Source organism: Triticum dicoccoides, chromosome 7A (assembly GCF_002162155.2).
Source record: "Triticum dicoccoides isolate Atlit2015 ecotype Zavitan chromosome 7A, WEW_v2.0, whole genome shotgun sequence".
NCBI lineage: Eukaryota > Viridiplantae > Streptophyta > Magnoliopsida > Poales > Poaceae > Triticum > Triticum dicoccoides.
The window spans coordinates 259571541-259596753 of NC_041392.1; the positions used below are offsets into that span (position 1 = coordinate 259571541).

The window sequence follows — 25213 nt, forward strand, 5'->3', positions numbered from 1 at the left end:
GCTGGCACTGGGAGGTGTTGCCTGGAGGGGCGCGCCGCTTGATGAGGAACCCGGCCCCGGGTCCCGTCGTCGACCCTGATCTCATTTGGTGGCGTTCGCGTGGGCCAGTTTCGGTGCGGAGGGAGCCGGCCCCGCCGGAGGTGGTACGTCGCCGTGTCAGGGAGGAGGACGAGCACGTCCATCGCTACATGGTTGCGTTAGAGGGCGGCAGGTTCTCCAATACCTGACAGTTTCTTCAGGGATCTCACTTCAGCTATGATCCTGTGAGGGTTCCTTCTCTTTGGGTGTCCACCGCCCGCGCCGCAGGAACCGCGAGTGTCCTAGATTCTTCTGTAGTATTCGATCTTTATTAGCTACCTAGCCAGTGATGTACTCGATATATAATATTCAAGACGATGTATTCGAGATTATATATTATTCGAGACGATGTATTCGAGATTATATCTATTATTCGAGATCATGTATTCGAGATTATATCTATTATTCAAGACGATGTATTCGAGATTATATCTATTATTCGAGGCGATGTAATTTGGATACTAAATTGTTTTATATTTATTTTGGCATAGTTAAATAAAAGCTATGGCGGACAATACCGACAGAGAGGGAGAACAAACCATGTTCGATATAATACGCGGGCCAGATGATGATCAGAATGAGGAAGATTATGACGGCTCCGAATTTCTAAACAACACCGGAGAGGGTGATATGATATTCGATCGCGACGACCGAATTGATGAAGTCATGAACTACGATTATGACAACACCGGAGAGGTATATATATTTATATAAGCAGGCATCTGGTGATCATCACATGTTTTAAATGAGTTGAAGATATATTAACGAATCGATCTTTCTTCTTTCAGCCATCCGGATCGAGCAAATCTTCAGGCAACAGGACGAAACGAGGCCCGAACAAAAAGTTGAAGGAGGGCGTAAAGTATAATATCGAGGCAATCAAACCTAATGGCGAACCATTAGCGCCTAAGAAGATTGCAGACAAGTTCGTTCGTCAGTGCGGAGTTCTTGTGAAGGACCAACTCCCGATCTCTCTTCAAGAATGGAGAGAGCCAGCAAAGCCACGTCCAGATCTTACTTTTGTCGACGACAGACAAAAAAGTCTGCTTTGGGATACTCTCATGGAACATTTCACCCTACCGGATCATTTCACAGAAGCAGATGTGCAGAAAGTCAAGGACGCCGCTCTTAGGAAGATGGCGGTTGCATTCAAGAACCACAAGAATCGTGAATGGGACAAGTACGTCAAGGGAGGAAGGAAGACTCCAGTATTCGAGGGAACACTAGAGAATCAAAGTGCTCATTGGGACGATTTCGTGAAATTCAAGGATTCAGAATTATCTAAGGAACGGTCAAGAATAAACAAGGCCAATGCCGCAAAAAAGGATAAGTTCCATAAGCTGGGGCCAGGTGGCTATGCGGTGGGAATGCCTAAGTGGGATAAGTCTGAGAAAGAGATGCTGGATGCAAGTGTCACTCCAGAAACATTAAGCTGGCCCCCCAGGTGCAGGACTTGGTTCTATGCACATGGGGGGAGTTGGACCTGAAGACAGGCAAAGTTTCCAAGAAGGCATGTCTGGACGGAGCCGAAGATAAGATACTTGTTGCAATAGAAGAGGCTCGATCCGGGTTGTTTGAGCCCAACAGAGAGAACGACGAGCTTATGCGTGCCCTGGGAAATCCTGAACACCCGGGAAGAACACGGGGCATGGGCGCTATTCCGTGGTATGAGGGGTTTTCGGACTGGAACGCCGACTACAGAACCCGTGCGAGAAAGAAGATTGTGGAGGAGAAGAAGAGAAAGATGGAGGAGGAGCAGAGGAAGCTCGACTATGAATGCCTTCAAGGCCTAGAATCAGCGCACGCCGACTTGGCAATCAAATTCCAGCGGCAGCAGGAGCAGATCGACTCACTTAGCCAGCAAAGGGGGTCTCAACAGCTGCAGCAGCTAGCGGATGATCCAGCATTGGATACCACCGCCCCATCCATGCAGAGAAGCAGCGTGGGTTCCGCCCCGTTTGACGCAATGCTGGATAGATACCCCATGGATGACATCGCGGAGAACACTAACTGCGAGCTACACTTCAAAATTACGAACATATCCTTGATGGTGGCGGACGGCGTTGCTTATACAAATTCCCCCGATGCAACCTTCCATTGCAACCCGATTCTAGCAGGCTATGCTCGTGTCGTGGTTGATGAGGTGGTGGACCAATATTCGGGGCTAGAGCTTGACATTCCTGGAGGTGACGAGGAGCACACACTCGGAGATGCCAAACATCGTATCATCCTATGGAGAAAGGATTGCATCATCTTTCGAAGGCCACCGACACCGCGTCACCCGACTCCTCGTCGAAGTCCGCCACCGAGTCAGCAGACTCCCGCTCCTCCAAGTCCACCAACGCGTGAGGCCACTCCTCCTCCTTCAAGTCCGGCAAAGTGTCAGGCCACTCCTCCTCCAAGTCCGACACAGCGTCAGACGTCCACTCCTCCTCCAAGTCCGGCACAACCTCAGGCCACTGCAAGTCCGGCAAGCTTCAGGCCACTCCTCCTCATCCAACTCAGCCTCGTCAACCATCTCCGCCGCCTTAGCAATCGCAGAAGAGATACCCCGCAGCTATGGTGTGTAGCGGTACGAGTCAAGGTCATAGTACAGGAAGTACAGGCGGAGGCAAGCGATATAAATATGGTCCAAACCTCACTACTCCTCTTCCTGAGAGGGCTTATGACAGGACCGAGGAGCAAACCAATGCCATAGTGCGGGCAGAAGTCGACGCCCATTTTGGACCGAAACCGCCACCGCCGCCAAGGGAGAAAGTGCCTGTGGAAGTAGTTGACCACTTCATTCGTATGGCTCAACCACCAGCTCCTAAGCCTGTTGACACAGACTATGAGCGCCACATCAGGAAGTTACATCGACAACGTCTACAGAAGAAGGCGAGCTCGAGCTCAAGCAAACAACAAGCAGCTGTCAAAAAATGCGGGAAAACCGTTGCCCAGCTGGGAGAACAGGCGGCGCAATCGATCCCCCCGCTTGTTGTGCCGCGAACAACATGTGACAGTACGCGCGCCCAATATTATTGTGGGCAAACAGTTTACGTTCCCGAGGTGGGCGATGTGGTAATAACCCAGGAGCATATAATGCAGGCTGAAACTCTCAACATCACTGTTGGACAACTCCTCGAGATCGAGGACATGCCTGTGCTTACAGAGGAGGAAATAAAACGGAAATATGCCCGGGGCCAACCTTTGGTCAAGCCAAAAGAGGTCAAGAAGCTCCCAACAAGAATGTATGAATTGCATCAATGGTACATGGACATTACCAAGAGATCCGATCGAGAGTCCCTCATGGTGCAAGTCAAGAAGGATCATTACTACCATGAGAATCCTGTGACCGTTGAGTATTCTGAACTGTTTCAGTTATACAATCAAGACGCACTCGACAAATCTATCGTCAGTTGCTATTGTCTGTAAGTGATTTCTTTTTGTAATTTAAGTCTCAAGCTAGCTGTAGTGATCCTTTTGATCAATCATTACCTGTAATTATCCTCACTATATTCTTTTCTGTGGTATTATGTAGGATGAAGATGTATGAAATGAGAAAAGGTGGACGCTATGGCATTGGGTTCATTGACCCAAACACCGTTAATGAATACACATGGAAAATAAACAAGCATTATGAAAAGCAGGTAGAGGACAACATGCTAGAGTTCTTGAAGCGCCTCAAATACAATGAAGATATACTACTCCCTTACAACTTTCAGTGAGTCACACTTTCTTGTACTACAAATTCTCTGTTTTTGCCTACTAGCTAGCTACATGTTTTTGCTTACATATGCCCGCTTAATTAAGACATGCAAACATATGTGCATGCAGATTTCACTGGATCTTGTGTATCACTAAAGTTGACGCCGGAACAGTTCAAATACTGGACTCACTACTCAAAGCAAATAGTGACTATAACATCTTGTTTGGGATAGTCAACAGGTAATTTCAATCATTATTAACTATATATCTCGGCCTATTTAGTTCGTCATTTCATGATATGAACTATTTAATAAACCCTTTATTCATTTTCTTTGTCGGCGGGCAGGGCTTGGGCAAGGTTCATCAGCGTCACGGAAGGCGAATGGAAACGACAGCTGAAATGGTTTCGACCCAAGGTAAGTAATTAAGTAGTACTAGCTAGCTAGCTAGCTGCCATCTCTTTAATTATCATGCTTGATTAATTATTATCTGATCAAATTAAATTCCATTCTCGTAATAAAAGCCCTGAAGCAGGCGCAGGGGACTGATCTGTGTGCATTCTGCGTTTGCGAGAACATTCACATGATGGCGTCCGAAAGGAGCAGATCTCAAATACAGGAATGGGTACGCTTGTCAGAACACTATTCACAATTTTTACACCATTATCGATATCTAGTCACACAACTAATACACATGCATATTGATCTCCTTCTTAATAGTTCAAAGAGGTGCGGGACAAGCTCCTAGAAACGGAGCGCGTAGAAGCACTTCAAGAGGAAATAGCGGGATTTTTGCTCGACCAGGTCATAAATCCGAAGGGAGAATACTATTACCCGCTACCGCCCCCATCAACCAGGTCATGAACCACTTCCAATTGTCATCGTGCTCCGAAGGCACCAATTAGGCTAATGCCACTGGCTCCGAAGGCAACATGCATATGTAGGAGAAATTGTATATAGCTATACATGTGTGTATGTGTGAATTAATATGGTGGTTTGTGAGACATTGATGATATATATATGATTGGTTCTACTAGAAATTCTATTTATATATATATATATATGCATAACGTGTACAATGTGTAGTATCGTAAAATACCAGCAAACAAAAAAGAATTAAAATGGAAAACACAAAATTAAATGAAAAAGAAATCATAAAACCAAAAAAACCCCAAACATTTTAGTACCGGTTGGTGTTACCAACCGGTACTAAAGGGCTCCCGGCCCCCGGAGCTGGTTCGTGTCACGTGGTTGCCCTTTAGCACCGGTTCATGCTGAACCGGTACTAAAGGGGGGGGGCTTTAGTGACCACACTTTAGTGCCGGTTATGGAACTGGCACTAAAGGGCCTTACGAACCGGTGCTATTGCCCGGTTCTGCACTAGTGTCTCTTGCAAAAAGTTAAAAATTGCCGAAGAGGACCTGCTGCCACGATGCGCGGTTCGAACATGGGTATCCCGCCTTACTGGCCTGACATATTATAGATCACTTGGGGGCTTCTGCTTCATAAAGCAGGGTCTCTGTTCTTTTACATCATGTGTGGTTACACGGAGTTGTTCTAAAGCGGCCTCCGATTTACCCCTTGAGTTGGCTTTTTAAAAAAAGCATCATGTTATATCACTTGGGGGTTTGGTCGTGTCCGAACCAATACAATACCTCTTGATAGGCGAGAGCCACCAGATCACTTGGGGACTTGGTCACGTCTGAACCAGTCATGCCTCTTGATCGGTCTAAGGCCACAGAATCACTTGGGGGCTTGGTCGAACCCGAACCATTGCCATGCCACTTGATCGGCATAAATGCCACGGTTTCATTTGGGGACCTAGCTGACTAGAACCATAGTTACACCTATCGAGAGCTTGGTCGTGTTCGGCCATGGTAACGCCATCTGATCAGCTCAAATAAGCCTTTTTTTGCAAACGGTTTTTTCATTGCCTTTGCTTCACTTTTTTCTTTGAAAGATATTTCTTTCTTTTTATTGCGTTTTTTTAAACTGACAAAGTTTTAAGCCGGTTCAAACTGTCAATTGATGGAAAACGGTCCATTTTAATCCAGAGACTATCTGCCCGGTTTGATTTTCTGTTACCATCCTATTATGGAGTAAACCGGTGTTTATCACAGCCCGGCACGGTTTTATCATAAACCGGCATAATATGGAAGGAGTTATCAGTACTCAAGATTGGGGTTATCACCTTTACTACAAAAAGTTGGTAAAACCAACAATGTGATTCAATGTCACAGGTATGATCTATTTCATATTTGATTATTCGGAAGCCTTGGTTATAAACTCGGGTTATATGTTGGGCACTATGACCCGTCCGGCGGTAAACCGCCAGGACACTTTAAACTTGTTGTATGCAGAAACAGGTTTGTTAAACCAGCCTGGCTTTGGACTATAAGTCGCCAGTATATATATTTGTATTGCGCCATTGGAATCATGCGCTTATAAATCATTGGGTCATATTATTCAAATATCCAAACTTGGCTGAATTTTCATTATGATATTGAATGAATAAGGTTTTCATACCGGATTATATTATCTTGAATAGCCAACATGGCTGGATTTTTATGGTTATTAATAACCGGTATTATTAAGTTTTCAAAGTCACTTTAGCGCAATGGCTATTATTTTGTCAAAGGATATGATTTATTCTACAATGAAAGGAATAGTCCCGAGTCATTGCAGGCTTACAACCCGGCACTTGGGGGCTACATTATTCAAATCGAGATTACATGCAAGTCTCATGTCGCTGCAAGCATGCATCATGACACTTGGGGGCTAATGCCAAGTCATTTTTAGTCTTATTGAAGACCCGACTCATCATATTATAATGAGCCGGCCCTTGGGGGCTACCAATTGCTCCTGTCAACAATTCAAGGTACACAAGTTTTTATCCGTTATATTGAATGGTCCACTCCTCAGTTGGTAAAGCACAAAGCTCTTAACCTGGTGGACGTGGGTTCAAGCCCCATGATGGGAGTTACATCATATGATGTTATTTTCAATGAAGTATATATAAAGTCCCAGCTCAATATTATCTTACTGAACCGGCCCTTGGGGGCTACACTGGTTGAAATTTTTATAAGCAATTACAAGTCCCAGGTTGCTGCAAGCATGACAACCCGGCACTTGGGGGCTACATATATGGAGTATTCAGTTTATATAATTGAGATGAATAAACCGGATTTCTTCAAGGTTGAAACACTTATTGGAGCAAGTCTTAAGTTATCACTATGTTCTCCTCTTAAGACTTGGGGGCTACAGGTATTATGCATATAAAGGAGGAACATCTTCATTTTATCAGTTTTGAGCAAATCAGGAAGATCAATTACATGACCCGGTGTCGACAACTATTATGACACGACGCCATCAATATTTATAAACCGGCTATTTTGGTAATATTAAATCGACAAGTTTTACATCTTCAAACCGGTTGAATATCAGATAAGTATTTTCAGACCCATGTTTCTTAAACCGGAGCTTTGGGAGCTGAGTCAAAGGAGTTATTCTTCACGATATTTCTCGGTGACAAACCAAGGTCGGCAAATTGATTATGAAGCTGGTCTGTTGACCCGGATTTCTCAGAAGGAGGAAATAACAAGGACTTAAGGATGATCAGGTACCGGTTTACAAAAATTCTTAACCCAGAGCATAACCTGTCAAATTTGTTCTTGTGTTTATTTTGCAGCATAAGTTTACCATGAATAAATCCAAGCTAAACTTGGGGGCTAATGTCGGGGATATACCCCGCGGCGTAAACCGGCCGGAAGTTAACCTGGCCAGGACTTGGCGGTTTATCTGAAGACCCCGATGACACTTGGCGAGTTACTGGCGACCCGCCCTGACCTGGCGGTTTACAAGCAACCCACCTGGTCATTATGACTCACTGGTGATCCGGCGTGCGGGACAGACGAATAACAAGGCCCAAGGCCCAGAAGGCCGATTCACGTTTAATGGTGGGCCGGTTTAAGAGGAAAGGCATGAGGAATATTTGTCTTACAAAGAGTTAAGACCTGGACTTGTATCCTGTTTGTATTAGAGATAGACTAGTCCTAATCCTAATAGGACTCCACATGTAAACCGCCCCTTCAACATATATAAGGAGGGGCAGGGCTCCTCAAAGGGGGACAGGTTCCACAAGTTGGACAAGTTAGGTTTTAGACAATAGCTCTCGAAATAGAGCACTCTTGTAACCGTGATCATCATCATCAATATCAATGAAGCAGGATGTAGGCTTTTACCTCCACCGTGAGGGGCCGAACCTGGGTAAAAACCTCGCGTCTCTCGTCCCGCTCAACCCCTCTCAAGCTACCACATAGATGCGTTGGCCTCGCGACTAAGTCCTGACGCTAAGGACATCTGCCATGACAATTCCACGACAGCGTACATGGAAAGGGCTGACGCTTATGTGCTCTGAGGATGATCTTCAAGAGGATGGCTTCTCTGAACGTTTCAAGTTTGACTCCACACCTCCCCGAAGGGCTGTGCTGCGACGAACTCCCTCACTTGAAGACTCTGAGTTCTCTTCCTCTGCGGCAACTGTGAATGCCAGAGTGATCGAGGACGAAGATGATGCTACTTCACCGCCCCCTCCTTCAGCACGCGTCGACACTACCCCGAGCTCGTCCGCACCGCCTAACAACACCGACGACCTTGCTACTTCACCTACTCCTCATGGGAACGAGTAGATGCTCTATGTCTTCAAACCTTTTTGGTCCTTACTAACAAAAGGGGGAGAAGCATATGAGTGTGATACTCTTCAAGCGGGTCCATATGGGCGGTTACTTTATGTTTTGCCTGGTGTTTACAACTCTTGTTTTGATACATTTGGTTCTTTGAGTTGTAACACTTAAACTCGATGGTCGTCTGCTACTCGTTTGCTACTTTGTGATGCGATGATAAATTTCGCATGTGCGACGATACATTCCGCACTTAGATCATTTTGCAGACATCCATTTTCCATTATGCATGTCATTATCTTCACTTACTTTTCATGCATGATGAATTGTCATCATAAGTTGAAGAGGATCTCCACAAGTACAACCTGCCATGTGCATTTGCATTCCAAAAGCAAATTGCTTATATGCACATCTTCAGGGGGAGCCCTTACAACTTATGAAGACAATTCCTTATCCTTTACAATTTCACATATTATATTCCCCGTTGAAAACTTCAACTAGTTTGTCATCAATCACCAAAAAGGGGGAGATTGAAGTGCATCTAGTGCCACCCCTAGTTGGTTTTGGAGTATTGACGACAAACCTAGTTGAGGGACTAATGTATTTGTGAGAATTGCAGGATAACACAGGTAGAAGTCCCTCATTGATTAGGTTTTCCTACCAGAGATGACCCCTAAAAATGTATGAAGACATTGAAGTCAAAGGTGGTATGTGAAGATATTCACATTGAAGACTATGACAAGAGAAGACATCGCATGAAGACTATGGAGCTCGAAGACTTAGATCTTTCGTAGTTCTTTTTCTTCTTTGTTGAGTCATAGGAACCACCGTACTGTTAAGTGGGGTCCAAGAGAACGAGTCAGAATGACTGAAGTGATGCTTAACCAAAATCCTATGTCTTCGAGTGAAGATTATGAGAGCGAATCTTGTCCAGAGTTGGACAAGTCAGCTTTGCTTGTAGCCCAAGTAAAGCTGTTGTGTGTGTTTAAAATCTGACCGTTGGAACACGTGTCAGTTCCTTAGTGACCCAGGGTCATTTCGGACAAATCAGGTCGGGTTTCCTAGTGGCTATAAATAGCCCACCCCTACAACCATAAACGGTTGGCTGCTCAGAGTTAAAGTACGGCTGTTGTCGTTTGAGAGCAACCCACCTCGAAGCCTTTGAGAGAGAATTCCTTGCGAGGATAAAGTCCTAACCACCTAGAGCCAAAGAGTGTTAGGCATCACTTAAGTCTTCTTGTCTGTGTGATCTGAAGACTTATTACACTTGAGGACTGTGAATCCTCCAGCCGGTTAGGCGTCGCGTTCTGAGCATCCAAGAGTCATTGTGGATCGCCGGTGAACGAAGTCTGTGAAGGTTTGGGAGTCTACCTTGAAGACTTACCAGAGTGATTGGGCGAGGTCTGCATGACCTTAGCTCAAGGGGAATACGATGAGGACTAAGGGTTCTGAGCTGCGTGTTCAGGACTGGGTGTCCGGGACTGTGTGTCCTCTGGTTTAAATACCTAGCCGCCCTAACCAGACGTACAGTTGTCACAGCAACTGGAACTGGTCCAACAAATCATTGTCTTCAACGAGTCACTGGTTTCATCCTTCCCTTCCCTTTACTTACTGTTGGTCCTTGTGAAGTCATTGCGTGATTGCATTATCTTTTGTCTTCACTGAGTGACTGCTTGTTCTGATTGGCTTCACAATATCTTCCTACCTGATCCCTACTGCCTAGCTGCTATTAGTCATCGTGCTTTCAATTCGTTGATTACCTGACTAAGGTTTGACTAGTGTAGTCTACCTTCCGCTGCGTGGTAATAGGTTTACTTCTATCGTTTGTCTTCAAAACTTCCCTGTTTAGAAGACTTTCATAAAAATCGCCTATTCACCCTCCCCTCTAGTCGATCACTATCACTTTCACTTTCCACCAGCCAAATTGCATGTACAAATAGGTTCATTATTCTTATGATGTGGCCAGTACATTCAATGTACTGACCTGCAGGGCTGCAACGTCTTATGTTGCAGGAATTTTCTATGACGAGTAAGAGTTACATTGTAGGGTTACGGTCTACACTCAACTTGCCGTTGGCGTTGATGGACTTCACACCCGTTTGATTGTTTCCGCTAAGACTTATAAGGTATATATCCGTCTTACGTTATTTATACATGTGATTGCACTTTGATTTATACACTGATGTACTGTGTGTGCCAGCATACCGATCCAGAGATGGCACGGATACACAGAGGCTTGACCGTTTGAGGTCGGGTCGCTACATATTAAGAGGGTTGTAGCGTTCGAAACTTTGATTCTCTGATGCTAAACCCAAATCCTATAAAAGTTGTGAGAGAAATCTTTTTGTGTTCCGAGCAAATACTTGCCAGCAAGAGACTGTGATCTTCTTCGGTGCGAGAGATTTGTCTTAGACCGAGGAATTGGCATTACTTATTCCTCAAATAATGTTACTGTTGCTTCCAAATCCGACCGTTGCAAACGTGTGGATTGGCCATTGGTTGGACCGCATGTCCAAAATGGTCATTGCGGCTATAAATAGCCACCCGCGCTGGCTTTGTCCGGCGGCTGCTCCATTTGAGTATGAGAAGATTGTTGAGCAACCCCCTCTCCGAGCGATTTGAGTTTAAAATCTACCGAGAGAAAAACCCCTAGAGCCGAAGAATTAGATAGTGGTCCAGCATCACTCGAATCTAAGTCCAATACGCTCCGCCTATTACTCTTGAGAGCTGCAAACTCTCTAGACGGTTCTGCTAGTGTGTTATGGAAGTCAGTATATAGGTATATCGAAAAGAAACTCTGTCAAAATTTCTAATTATTCCAATATTTGGTTATTTTTGAAGTAGTGTGGTAGCAACGCAAGTTAGAGTTGAAATTTTGAAATCTTAAGTGTTACAGTTGCTATCATAACACAAGCTTTAGATCTCGAGTGTAGAATCTTATTAACTTGAAATTCAGCAAGGATGTTTTAACAAATTAAGCTTTTCCTTTGTTTTGTCTAAACGACAAAAAGAACTTGCTCGAGGGTAAAATAACTTCAAATTTGACACATTGGTGCATAGTTAGATGGGTTTTCAGCATGCATTGCTTTCACGTTTCATTATGTCTTATGGCTGGTTTATTTTATTGATGTGTTGTAATCTCTTAATTTTAAAATACTTGTCGTGGTTTTAGTTTAGGGAATAGCATCTTGCTCTAATGTTTGATTATCATTTTTGTGCTCTTGAAAGTATGGGTCGCCTATATTTGTCTTGATTATTGATGAAACTATACCATTAGGAACGAAATGAAGAGATGTAAATAAATTGTGGTGGTTGCATTTGTCTCGTCGAGTTGATCGAGATAGGTGCATTTGGACGAGCCGTTCATTCCTAACCGTCGGATAATTTCGGAAAGGCCCACCAGGCCCAAGCATCACGCACGAATCCTCGTCCCATAGCCTGTTCACGGCCGCCGCCACCTAGGTCTGCGCCGCCGTCGCTGGGTGTCGCCGCCGATATGTCTCCGCCAACGTAGCCAACGCGGGGTACTCTCCCTCCACTGGTTCTTGCTGCGCCGTGTCTGCCTGCATGCGGATCGCGCCACTGTTCCAGCAGGTACTCAATCTCATCTTAGGCAATGCGCTGACTTCGATTCAGTTTAGATGGAGAGGCACATCGCTGTACCTATTAGTACTGGAGCTGATTGGAGCCGCTGTTGTTGGGCTGAAGCAAGTAGACGCGTTCATGCCTTTGCAAGAGAACACCTACTAGTTTACCCACTTGGATAAAATGGCATGTAATAGGCCGTCGGTGTGATATGTAATTGCTACGTACAATCAATTAACCCATTGATGGCTTGCAACTTTGCATCAAGATATGGTAGCTTTTGGCTGTAGAAAAAAAGGATATTGTTTTAGATATTATCATCTGGGACTGTACAAGTAAAACAAATAACTAGAGATCTGTATTGCGCCAGTAACACGTATTAGCAAGCTGATGATCTGTTTTAGTGCATACCTGTCGGAGCAAACCATCAATTTACATGTGACCAGCCAAAGTACCACCAGTGTTTGACTAAGCATGAAATGCACAGAGTTCTATTTTCCACCCTGGTATCCGCAAGAAGAAATCTAACATGTGCAATGGAAAAAAGATGAAGATAATGGGGAGGCGCAGGTGCTTCCATGATACAGTAGTCTAGGCTGCAACTTGCAGGGGGCGATGGAGTTCCATTGGTGAAGTTGGGACCCAAGTGTTTGGGGTTGCAGTGGTTCTGTGTTGGGTGTGTTCGTTGGTCTACCTTTGTGGTCCTGTGGCTCCATAGTTTGGGAGTAGTTCACATGATTGTGCAAGTCTGTGCGGTTTTCGCCTGGTTTTCCGTAAACTAATCAGGCAACTCTGTTCTTCTTAATTAATGTATAAGGCAAAACTTTTGCCTCCTTTTCAAAATAATAATAATTCCACGAGCTGATTCTATTCTATTGTAGTTTTCCCCCAGTTAACCGCCAAAGCACTGACGAGTCACAAACTTCGAGATGGTGGCAGCGGCGGCGGGGGCGAAGCGGAAGCGAGATCTCTCTGAGGACGAGGTGTACCTCATCCTCCACAAGTCGGTCCTTCTCCTCGACCTTCGCGCTACTCGACGGTTCTCCCCGGCCCGCCCTAGGGTTTTAGTGCGCCGCTCAATCTTGCTGCAGGTACTCGCCCGCGACAATCCTGACGGCGCTTCAGGAGGTGGCGCAGCACGCGGAGAGAAGGAGCATCGACTGGAGGGCGCTGGTGGCCAAGACGGCCACGGGGATCACCTCCGCCCGCGAGTACCAGATGCTCTGGCGCTACATCGCCTACCGACATGACTTCATCGAGAACACCGAGGACATCGGCGCCCAGCCTCTGGTTTGTGCTCTTTCTTTATCCTGCCAATTTAATTTGGACTAGCTTTAAAATTGTGTATTCTAGCCAGTATCGTCGTTGTAGGAACTGTTAGATCTTGAGAGGTTGGTATATAGAAATTCTGTTTGTTCTACTGTCACCTTATCTTTTCCTAACTGTATTGTGGTACTTCTGTTGCCCTGATTGATGATGGCAGGGTGATGAGAGCGACTTGGAATGTGAGATTGAACCCTTTCCTAAGCCGAGCAACGAAGCTGCAGCTGAGGCCTCCCGGTTCGCGAAGGTACCACATTTTGTTTTTGTCAGAAGCATTTCTGTCTGTATTGTAGCTGATATGGTCATTTACTTATCAGATGCTCCTTTTGGATTTAGGATGCCAAAGGCCTAATTTTCCGTTTCACCCACCTTGCCTTATTTATCTGCGTTAATTAGGAACCCAGAACCCGGATATATGAACTTAAACGCCATCAATGTATTTAGTAGTTGCATTTTTTTGTATTTGATTCACATATCTGGGATTTAGTGCGAGATGTGCACAGAAATTTGTTTGGCATCTGCTTAAGGCCATTGTGTCCTATTGTACCACAAACCAGTATCTAATGTCGTGCTATCTATGCCATATGGTTATTGGCTTGTCCATATAGATCCTTTGTTACAATCTTATAGTACCTTAAGTGAGTCACTGCGGGTCCTGAGCAACCAGCTCAGTGCTGACCGCACTCGTGGTGCTTTGACCGCAGCCGCACAGCCAGAATGCTGCCATGGCAGGAGTTTGCCGCAAAGGGAGCTCCCGTGCTGAGCTGAGCTCTCAGGACCCGCGGTGACTCACTTTTAGGCTGTGTTTGGTTGCAGGAATCTTGTAAAGATTAGTGGAAATCACGAGGCAATCTGGTTTGATTCCCGCATTCGGCATAGCCACTTGGAATGTTAGTTAGACTTTAGATTACCATGATACGATTCAAGTTGTTTTGGGGCATTATGATTCCTTTTGAAACAGGTGGCTATCTTGGATTACCCCCTGTTTGGAATCCATCGACACCTCATTTTTCTTCCTAAAAAACACTAGACTTTCAATATTAGTTCGATTCAAACATAGTGATCGAATTGTAATTATCTTGTGAAGGGTTTTGTGTCCATCCCATTTAGGACCTCACTCATACTGTATATCCATGTCAAGTGTACTAATTAAAACTCATCCGATTAACGGTGTCGAGACAATTCAGTCCATCATGTCTTGCTATTTTACAATACAACCTTGGCATGATGTGCAACCAATTCCTTCTCACGTTTGCATTGTTAAATTAAACATACAATTACTTGTTTTTTGGAATTGTTCTTTCTTATTGAACACTAGCTCCAGTTTTCGTTGGAGATCGATAATATTCCTAGTACACTAATTTGGGTTTTATTCTGTATAAGTTAGTAAGATACAAATTCTTTCACAGCGTGTCTTTTTTTACGCTAAAAGCAGTCACATCAGCAGTGAAAGAACAGCGTCCTAGCCGAATAAAAAGTTTCTAAAGTCACCTAGCGGCCTTACATTGATAAGTAGTCCAGTCTAAGAAGAAGTGTTTTGTTAATAAATTTACTAGCCCCAAAAACGGTCAATCTGAAAAGTCTTTGTCATAAAGGGACATGAAGAAATAAAACAACAACAGGACTTCACAATACATCAGTATTAATCTACAAAATATAATCTCATGAACAGGTTATTGCAACCAATGACCCAAACAACTCAATATTTAATTCATTGAAAAATTTAACGGTAATGTCATATTCCTAATTATCTCATTACCATGCTAATATTCCTAGTAATTTTCACATTCCTTTCAATCTGGTTTTCTTAGAACCAAATGTTCCCTTGAGGTACTTTAGGGACCGGAATGTGCACTTCAATAGAATTAGGACTAACTTGACACCCCCTCAATACTTTTAGGGCTGCAGATGCAGTTTGCTCTTCAGTATGCGCCTAGCGAAGGCTGATTGATTGTTGGCTCTGCTCAAAAGCTTGATTGATGCCTCGTTATCAAATGGGAGATGAAGCATGGTGTTTCACTAGAAATCATAGGATAGTGAACAGTTTTGGCTGTAAGATAAGTATATGTATTCGTCAATGAAGATGTAGTTCGTATGTTTCATCTAAGTTTCTTGTTCTATTAGAGAGTGTAAAGGTCCATTTTATTTGATTTATAAGATGGACTTCCTATAATGCCTCACAGAGTCAGAGCTCACCTTCTCAAGTTTCACAAACTTAAAGTAGTGTACACAGAAAACTGACTGATCTACTAATTCTGCAACTGCAACTATGAGTCAGTAATCTCTACCTTTATACGCAGAAAGACAAAAGAATAAAGGGCCATAATGTTCGCCCCCTCCAGTTACAAAAGGGTGGCTATCATGTTTGCCCCCTCTAGTGACGAAAGAGTAGCAGTACATGATATGTGCAGTCAAACCTTCTAATCTTGGGCAGTGAAGATCTTTTTGAATATTAAATTAGACAGATGAAAATAACAGTGAAAGATTTTTCCTCAGAAAATGCTTTTAGTTTTGAATGTATTTGATTCTTATTGCAATTGAAAACAACTATACTCACAGTTCTACTCGGGTACCATGTCTACACCCAAATGTCTTCTATTGCTGGGCAGATTAGTTATAAAATTGCAAGGATTTGTCAGTGTAACAGTTCTTATGACAGCTTCCATTTCAGTTAGTAACAACATAAAAGAGTCATCATTTATGAAAAAGACAAATCTTTATTTCGTTAGCAATTTTGTATTGATTACCAACTATGTTGAATGTCATGCAATATTTGCTCTGTTGCATATTTGCATACAATTTCTTCATATCTTAGGTATGCACAATGGTACTTATAATCCTATCATATAAATTGCAGATCTTAATCTATGGACCTTCACGTGAGCAATGTTCTAGTCATCGCGTTAACTCAGAAGTTCCTCTGCTAAACACTCCAAATGAGAAGATACCGCGTGTTCCATCTGACAAACAGCTTGCTCAGAGCCATCGTCTAACAAATGGTACAGGTCCAATTTCCAACTCAAAACAGGCATCCCATACAGGGTTATCTCCTGATCCTTTTGATGGGAATGGACCTCATAAAAAGACAAAGAAGCCTAAAGCATGGTCCAACAAGGAGGACGCAGACTTAATGGATGGTGTACATAAGTGTGGTGAAGGAAATTGGCTGAACATTCTGCATAGATATAAATTCGATAGCACAAGAACTTATGTTCAATTGTCTCAGGTAACTAACTCTATGGTCATCTTGTAAATTGCATACTAGAATCTATTATTGTGCGGCAGTTCATCCTTGTTTACATCCATTTGGTCTTCCTTAGTCTTCCCGAAATATAATAAATTTGTAGCATGCCTTTGCAAATATGCCAAGGTAAGTAGACAAATGCATGTGCTTCTTGTTGCAATGGTTATGTTGCTTTGCTTGTGATCTTTGCCTAGAAAAAGTTCCATCTCAATCTTACTTGGCCTGTTTGTTTAGTTCTCATTCGCATATAACTGTTGTGTGCTATAATGATTAGCATGATGGGACGTCCATGTGTCTCCATGTACATATTTGTCTGTAGAGTAATTAGGTAATGTTTATTGTTGTTTTCAGAGATGGGCAGTCATTTGCAGGCGCCAAGGAACAACCAAGCCTGCTAAAGCTAAATCAGTCACGACGGAGTTCGATATAAAAGCTACTCAAAAGGCATTCTCTATGGCTCTTGATATGCCTATGGGGAAGCCTGGTGGATTCTCTACATTAAGATCAGGTACTAATAAAATTCTTATACATTGTCAGTACAGCTCTCATTTAGAATAATGCTTCTTTACTGAAGTATCAACAAGCCAAACATTGTCCTATAGCTTCGTTGTATATTTGAGATGTAAATCCGTTCTGGCATCTTTGTTGTGCCTTGTGCTAGCCTTTTGGTGCTCATTCTAGCCTTTTCATGTAGGAGCTTCACAACAAAGCACTCAACATCCTGCTCCAGTATTCGTTGCTGCGGCTCCTGAGTTAAAATGTGCAACATCCTCTTCATCATTCCCGTTGCCAGTACCAGTGCCAGCACAAGGGCAGATTCCACTTCCTTGGGCGCAACCAGCTCCTGCTCAAGCTGCAGCCTCAAAAGTGTCAAATACTTCAAACAAGTCACGAAATAGCTCTAAGAAGCAAAATGCACAAGCAAATCCTACAAATGCTCCTTCCTCGATACAAGCTGCAGCTATTGCTGCTGGTGGACGAATCGCCCCAGCAAGCATTGCCACCAATTTATTGAAAGCTGCACAATCCTCGCAAGCTGTGCACATAACCCCGAAAGCTATGCCCATAAGACCTCGAGGAAAAGGATCTTCAAGAACTACAAGCTCTAAAGCATCCACTATGGCTGGTGAGCCTGGAACACAGCCTGGTAGTGCTGAACACCCAGAACTTCCAAACTGCAGTGCCCCTACACCATCTCCTCCGGTTTTGGTAACACAGTCAATTGAGCAAGTTAATCTTGTGTCAGAAGTTGCAGGAGTTAATCCCCCTGAACAATCTGCTAGTGCACATTTGTTGGAACCTGATAGAGCATTGAGCACCACACCAGTGTCTGGCCCATGCGACAATATGGAGATGGACGACGACTCTACATTTTGTGCAGTCACGATGGAGGACTTGTTTCCTGAAGACGTGAAGCAGCCGGAGATGGTGAATCAGCCAGAGATAGTGAAGCAGCCTGAGATGATAGACCCCAAAGCTGAGGAGAGCATAGACCCCAAGGATGCCGACATGCTGGAATTCGATCGCTTTGTTGCCCAAGGATGCTTGACTACAGATTGTTTGGATAAGAGCAAAGGTGTCAAAATTGCTCCTGGAGCTCAAGGTGCTATTCCCAGCCAGAAGAAACAACCGAAACAGCAACCCACAGTTGTGAAAAGCGTCCCTGTGTCTGCTAGAGGAGCACCAGCAACCGTGAAGAAGACCAAAACTCTAGCTTCACATGGGGCAACCTTTCCATCAACAGTCACCTCTAGTGGCCTTGTTGGCACAGGCAATGCTGGTGTGCTGAGTAAAGCAATATATCGGAAGCCACCTGGCCCAGGCACCACAGGCAAACAAAATAGGTGCCAAGAAATTATGGCCCAGAAGCTGCATGCTATGAGCTCAAATAGTAGCACAATGGCCAGGAATGCGGCTCCTGGCGTCGGAACACCAGCCAGGAATGCGGCTCCGGGCGTCGGAACACCAGCCAAGAATATGTCTCCCGGTGCCGGAACACCAGTTAGGAACGCGGTTCCAGCCACCGGAACACTAGCTAAAAATATGGCTCCTGTCACTGGAGCACCAGCCAGGAATGCGGCTCCTGGCACTGGAATAACACCAGCCAGGAACTTGCTTACCGGCACTGGAACACCACCAGCCAGGAACTCGCTTACCGGCACTGCAACACCACCAGTCAGGACTGCGGCTCCTGGCACTGGAACACCACCAGTCAGGAACCCGGCTCCCAGTGCTGGAACTCCACCAGGCAGGAACTCGCTTACGGGCACCAGAACACCAGCCAGTCGCCAGTATACCCCAGTGGTGAATGGGCCTAGCAAGGGGAATCCACCTGCCAGCCAGTAGCCAGGCGAACATGGTAAATGCTGCAATAATGCTCCTAGGGACAATGTGAATAGTTTCTCACACTCTTAAACATCATTATCGCTTCTCTCCCCCTGCGATTACTCCATTCTTTTCTGAACCAAGTTCCTGAGGAATACATTAGATTTGATTGATGTTATCTTTAGAGTACCACTAGTAGTTAGCAGAACTAAATTGTTAGGGGTATTAAGAGCCTTGGTTTGCAATTGCAGTTGCCCTTTTTTTAGGATCTTATCTGACTTGTCTTTGTATCAGTGTGGACAGTGGGGATTGACAATGACACGTCAAGATGTCCGTTCCCTCTGCATATGCTGCCTCCGAAATTGGAGTTGTTTTGACGTGAGGAGATTTCCTCCAGTGCATGAACTGATTATTGGATTAGCTGTGCGTTGCTATCTACAAAAACGCCCATTCACTGCCTCTGCAGTGCTTCAATGCGCCTTTCGTGCGGCCATCTTCAGAGTTCACACAAGTTCGTCCTCTACTGATATAGCAATCTGATGGTTGTTAGCTTTAAGTTAATATTTCTCTTTTCTGTAGAAGGTATGGACACTTTGGCTTATAATTAACGAAAATGAGATGTCTATGTGATTACCCACGTGACTGGTCTTGCATCGAGGTATATCAGGTGCTTGCTAATATAAATTCAGATCATGTTACTGTTTCATCGGCACGTGCTTGCTAATATAAATTCAGATCATAGTACTATTTCATCGACACACATTATATGGGGTGATGAGGTTTTGGTTGAAATTGTGATGCACATCTATGTTTGTTTGTAAGAACTGATAGGCACAAGATGGAACTTTGCTTTTATTTTTCTTATGTCAGCAGTTCTGAACATATGTGAAGTTCTTTTAATCATAATTTAGAGACGAGAAATCTTTAGTAGTCAAGCGAAGTATTAGTTTTCGTACGTGTGAGGCCATATTAAATCTATGTATATTTTGTTGCCTAACAGTGTGATGCTCTTCTTGAAACCTTAGTTTGCTGAATCTTTCTAGAATGTCTCCATACCAGTTCATGGTTATTATGTGCGGTATATATGTTCTAAGGTAATATTATTAGAACTCTTAGTTTCCAGAATAGATATGCAGTCATGCACTTGTAGGTATTGTACATTTTGTCACAAAAATGGGGCATTTTTTTTGGTTAAGATGTGTTGCAGTTGGTGCATCATCCTTCAACGATTTTGGAGTACCCTGGAAGTTGCTAAATTAGTCATGCCTTGCATTTTAGGAAGTGATATTCCAAAAGGTCGAAGCAAAACCAACTTATTTTGTATTATTAGTTCTCAAACTGTGTTTCTCTTGCTTAGGATGATTGTATGTTTGTAATTAAACTATAGGCATGCACAAAAGATCAATGCTATGCTACCTTATGATGATTGTATTGTTCAGTCTGGAGCAAAGAAAAATCTTTGTATTATCATTTATCAATGCTATGCTACCTAACACATGTACCTCTGGTTTAGGGAAAAGAACAGTAATTTAGGTAACTAATTTCGAAGACACAGCTATTTTTATGAGACTAGAGCCTGGTCCCTGGAGAGGCATGTGCTATCTTCACCGATTACCTTGTGTTTTATCCCACGATCTCTTTCTACTGCAATGGATCTCCTGGATGTATAATTTTTCCTCGAATATTGTTCGTACTATATACAACCTCCATTCCAGAATATAAGGTGCATTGGTTTTCGTGCAAGTCAACCTAAAAGAATAAAATATGAAACTATTTTTCATGATGGATCAAATGACATAAATTTCGTATTGTGGATATTGATATATTTTACTAAAAACTCGTCAAACATGCATTTGTTTGATTTTTGAAAAAACAAACACATCTTATATAAAGGAACAGACGGAGTATTAGAGAAGAGGATGGGAAAGAAACCCCTCCACATTAGCTAGTACATTTTAGGTCATGTACATCACCGCTGTCCCAAAACCTTCAATTAGACTCACAAGGTGAGGCCACCACTAGTGCAGAAAAGTCTAGCTATAGCGTGGCAAAAACGGCTTTGCTGGTGTGGACACTCAACGCCATTAATATGACGCCATTGTTAAAAAATAGTGGTGTTGTTGGACCCCACGTCAGCAGTATTATACGTGCTGATGACAAGCCACGTAGACAACACCACCACTATAATCACTCACCTAGGGACGTGTACTATACTTTGCATGTCACAAACGTTTCATGCAGCCACAAAATATATTTGTTCCTCACCAACCATTATATCTTTTGGTCTGACTAACGCTATCACCTTGTTCACATAATTGTGGGATTCCATCCTTGTGGAAACCTTGATGAGTTGTTGTTGAGCTCATCTGCAACATCCCCATCTTCTCCATGATAGGTATTGAATATTAAACTAGTGTTGAGAAACTTGTGTTAGCACTACCTTCGTGTCAGCTCATGAAGTAGATGTTTTGATGTAAGTGACTTCCTTTAACTTCACGTGCATTCTATGCAAGTTGCCACCACGAATTCGAAAAAGTTGTTTTGTTTCATTTGGAATCGTCCCAAGTCAGTCATGCTGATGACCCACAAGTATAGGAGATCTACCGTAGTCCTTTCGATAAGAGTGTCTAACCCAACAAGGAGCAGAAGGAAATGATAAGTGGTTTTCAGTAAGGTATTCTCTGCAAGCACTGAAATTATCGGTAACAGATAGTTTTGTGATAAGATGAATCGTAACGGGTAACAAGTAAATAAAGTAATTAAGGTGCAGCAAGGTGGCCCAATCCTTTTTACAGCAAAGGACAAGCTTGGACGTACTCTTATATAATGCAAAGCGCTCCCGAGGACACATGGAAATTGTTGTCAAGTTAGTTTTCATCATGCTCATATGATCCGCGTTCGTTACTTTGATAATTTGATATGTGGGTGGACCGGTGCTTGGGTCCTGCCCTTCCTTGGACAAGCCTCCTACTTATGATTAATCCCTCTCGCAAGCATCCGCAACTAAGAAAGAAGTATTAAGGTAAACCTAACCATAACATGAAACATATGGATCCAAATCAGCCCCTTACGAAGCAACGCATAAACTAGGGTTTAAGCTTCCATCACTCTAGCAACCCATCATCTACTTATTACTTTCCAATGCCTTCCCCTAGGCCTAAATAATGGTGAAGTGTCATGTAGTTGACGTTCACATAACACCACTAGAGGAGAGACAACATACATCCCATCAAAATATCGAACGAATACCAAATTCACATGATTACTTATAACAAGACTTCTGCCATGTCCTCAGGAACAAACGTAACTACTCACAAAACATATTTATGATCAAGATCAGAGGAGTATAAATTATCATTAAGGATCTGAAAATATAATCTTCCACCGGATAAACCAACTAGCATCAACTACAAGGAGTAATCAACACTACTAGCAACCCACATGTACCAATATGAGGTTTTGGGACCAAGATCGAATACAAGAGATGAACTAGGGTTTGAGAGGAGATGGTGTTGGTGAAGATGTTGACGGAGATGGACCCCTCTCGATGAGAGGATCGATGGTGATGACGATGGCGACGATTTCCCCCTCCCGGAGGGATGTTTCCCCGGCAAAACAGCTCCGCCGAAGCCCTAGATTGGTTCTGCCCAGGTTCCGCCTCGAGACGGCGGCGCTTTGTCCCAAAAGCTTCCTTTTGTTTTTTTCCAGATCAAAACACACCATATATCCAAAGATGGGCACCGGAGGCCTGCCAGGGGCCCACAAGGTCGGGGGGCGCGCCCTCCACCCTTGTGGCTGGCTGGTAGCCCCCATTTGGTTCTTTCTTCACCCAATATTTATTATATATTCTAAAAACATGCTCCGTGAAGTTTCAGGACTTTTGGAGTTGCGCATAATAGGTCTCTAATATTTGCTCTTTTTCCAGTCCAGAATTCCAGCTGCCGACATTCTCCCTCTTCATGTAAACCTTATAAAATAAGAGAGAAAAGGCATAAGTATTGTGATATAACGTGTAATAACAGCCCCTAATGCAATAAATATCAATATAAAAGCATGATGCAAAATGGACGTATCAACTCCCCAAGCTTAGACCTGCTTGTCCTCAAGCGAAAGCCGATATCGATAAATATGTCCACATGTTTAGAGATAGAGGTGTCGATAAAATAAAGCACAGACATGAGGGCATCATGATCATCTTTATAACAACAACATATATTGTCATATAGTTTCTCATGCTAAAGTAACAATTCATTACAAAGTAAAGTATGAATCACAAACTTCGTTGAAAACTAACAAACTATGATCTCAGTCATTGAAACAATTGCAATTTATCATAACATCGGAAAGAGTCAAAGAAAGAGCTTTTCAGCAAGTCCACATACTCAGCTATCATCTAATCTTTCATAATTGCTAACACTCACGCGATACTTGTGGTTACAAAGTTTCAATCGGACACAGAGAAAGATAGGGGCTTATAGTTTCGCCTCCCAACCTTTTACCTCAAGGGTAATGTCAACAATAATACTTTATGATAACCTATATTCGAGTGGATATATATATCCAGATCTCTCCAACATATAGTGCTTGCCAAAGTAAAAAGTATAAAAAGGAAAGGTGATGATCACCATGACTCTTGTATAAGGGTAGGAGATAAAAGTAAAAGATAGGCCCTTCGCAGAGGGAAGCAGAGGTTGTCATGCGCTTTTATGGTTGGATGCACAAAATATTAATGCAAAAGAATGTCACTTTATATTGCCGCTTGTGATAAGGACCTTTATTATGCAGTCCATCACTTTTATTTCTTCCATATCACAAGTTTGTATAAAGCTTATTTTCTTCACACTAATAGATCACACATATTTATAGAGCAATTTTTATTGCTTGCACTGATGAAAACTTATTTGAAGGATCTTACTCAATCCATAGGTAGGTATGGTGGACTCTCATGGCAAAACTAGGTTTAGGGATGTTTGGAAGCACAAGTAGTATCTCTACTTGGTGCAAAGAATTTGGCTAGCATGAGAGGGAAAGGCAAGCTCAACATGTTGGATGATCCATGACAATATAACTTCTATTTGGATATAAGAAAACATAACCTATTATGTTGTCTTCCTTGTCCAATATCAACTCTTTAGCATGTCATATTTTAATGAGTGCTCACAATTACAAAAGATGTCCAAGATAGTATATTTATATGTGAAGCCTCTCTTTCTTTGTTACTTCCTATTAATTGCAACAATGACCTAAATTATGTTTGTCAACTCTCAACAACTTTTATTCATCATACTCTTTATATGTGAAGTCATTACTCTCCATAAAATCAATATATGATCTTTTTATTTCTTTTTATTCCTTCTTTTATTTAATTCCCTCAAGATCATAGCAAGAAAGCAATGCCCTCAACTCAAAACTACTCTTTATTATATAACTCACGGACTTGATTACATAGAGGGAACATAAAGCAAAACTCAAAGCTAGATCATACTAAAAACTTTATTCTACTAGATCAAGACATAACCAAAATGATCAAACTAAGAAAAACGATAAAGATAGAGGTGTGATGGTGATACGATACCGGGGCACCTCCCCCAAGCTTGGCAATTGCTAAGGGGAGTGCCCATACCCATGTAATTATGTCTCCTTCTTCGGAGGTGATGATGATGGAGTTGTTGATGAAGTAGGCTTGTCCTCCATATTCCAAGGCATAGGTTCACCATCATAGAAAGATGAACGAGTCTCCGGGATCCTCAGATCTGCAGCCAAACTCATCCTCTTAAATCTATATTCATACTCACAGTTTTGGTTCTGCAGGTCATAGATCTGGGCTTGGAGATGCTCGATTTTCACATGAAGCTTGAAGATGGCCTCCTCAATGCTCTTGGCATCCAGCTTGTGATTGTTGGTGAACTCTGCGATCATCATGTGATTTGCGTTGAGTCCACGTTCCACCATCCCTTGGCACTTGAAAACTTGTTGCTCCATTGCTTTGAGTCTCCTCTCCATGCTTCCGGTCTTCTTCGGCCCCTAAACATCGCGGATGTGCAACACCCCCTCACGCAACTCAATGGCTTGAGGGTGTCGCATCACCTCCGCAAGGTAGGGGTTGATGACCTTCTCGAAAAACTTGTCCTTGGGCGTGCTTGGAGACGTCATGGTGATCTAGATCTGTCAGAAAAATAGCTCGAAACAAAAATAGGAGATATTGTCGTGGTACGGTGGTCAAAACTTTCGGGAGATTATATAATGAATTTTTACCGACCAAAAGAAGTATCATGCAAGAAAATGGAGTACGG

The 25213-nt window shown here is 43.1% G+C and overlaps 1 protein-coding gene across 3 annotated transcripts; it reads left to right on the forward strand.

The window, feature by feature from the left end:
- Positions 1–11851: 11851 nt before the first annotated feature.
- On the forward strand, positions 11852–19354 carry LOC119329491 (nascent polypeptide-associated complex subunit alpha, muscle-specific form-like). 3 transcript variants are annotated; one of them, XM_037602546.1, is made up of 8 exons: positions 11852–12037; positions 12910–13031; positions 13120–13318; positions 13512–13598; positions 16209–16577; positions 16947–17103; positions 17290–18954; positions 19215–19354. In XM_037602546.1, the coding sequence occupies exons 2-7, from the start codon at positions 12958–12960 to the stop codon at positions 18939–18941; spliced, it is 2538 nt and encodes an 845-aa protein (XP_037458443.1). In that variant the 5' UTR covers positions 11852–12037; positions 12910–12957; the 3' UTR covers positions 18942–18954; positions 19215–19354. The 3 variants fall into 3 exon arrangements, with proteins under 3 accessions (XP_037458443.1, XP_037458445.1, XP_037458444.1); XM_037602548.1 differs by having other exon boundaries at positions 12921–13031; XM_037602547.1 differs by lacking the exon at positions 19215–19354 and having other exon boundaries at positions 17290–19185.
- Positions 19355–25213: the final 5859 nt, after the last annotated feature.

Coding starts and splice junctions, on each gene's coding strand:
- LOC119329491 (XM_037602546.1), top strand. CDS start 12,958: ATGGTGGCAGCGGCGGCGGGGGCGAAGCGGAAGCGAGATCTCTCTGAG. Junction 13,599..16,208: donor AGGCCTCCCGGTTCGCGAAG/GTACCACATTTT, acceptor TATAAATTGCAG/ATCTTAATCTATGGACCTTC. Junction 16,578..16,946: donor CTTATGTTCAATTGTCTCAG/GTAACTAACTCT, acceptor TGTTGTTTTCAG/AGATGGGCAGTCATTTGCAG.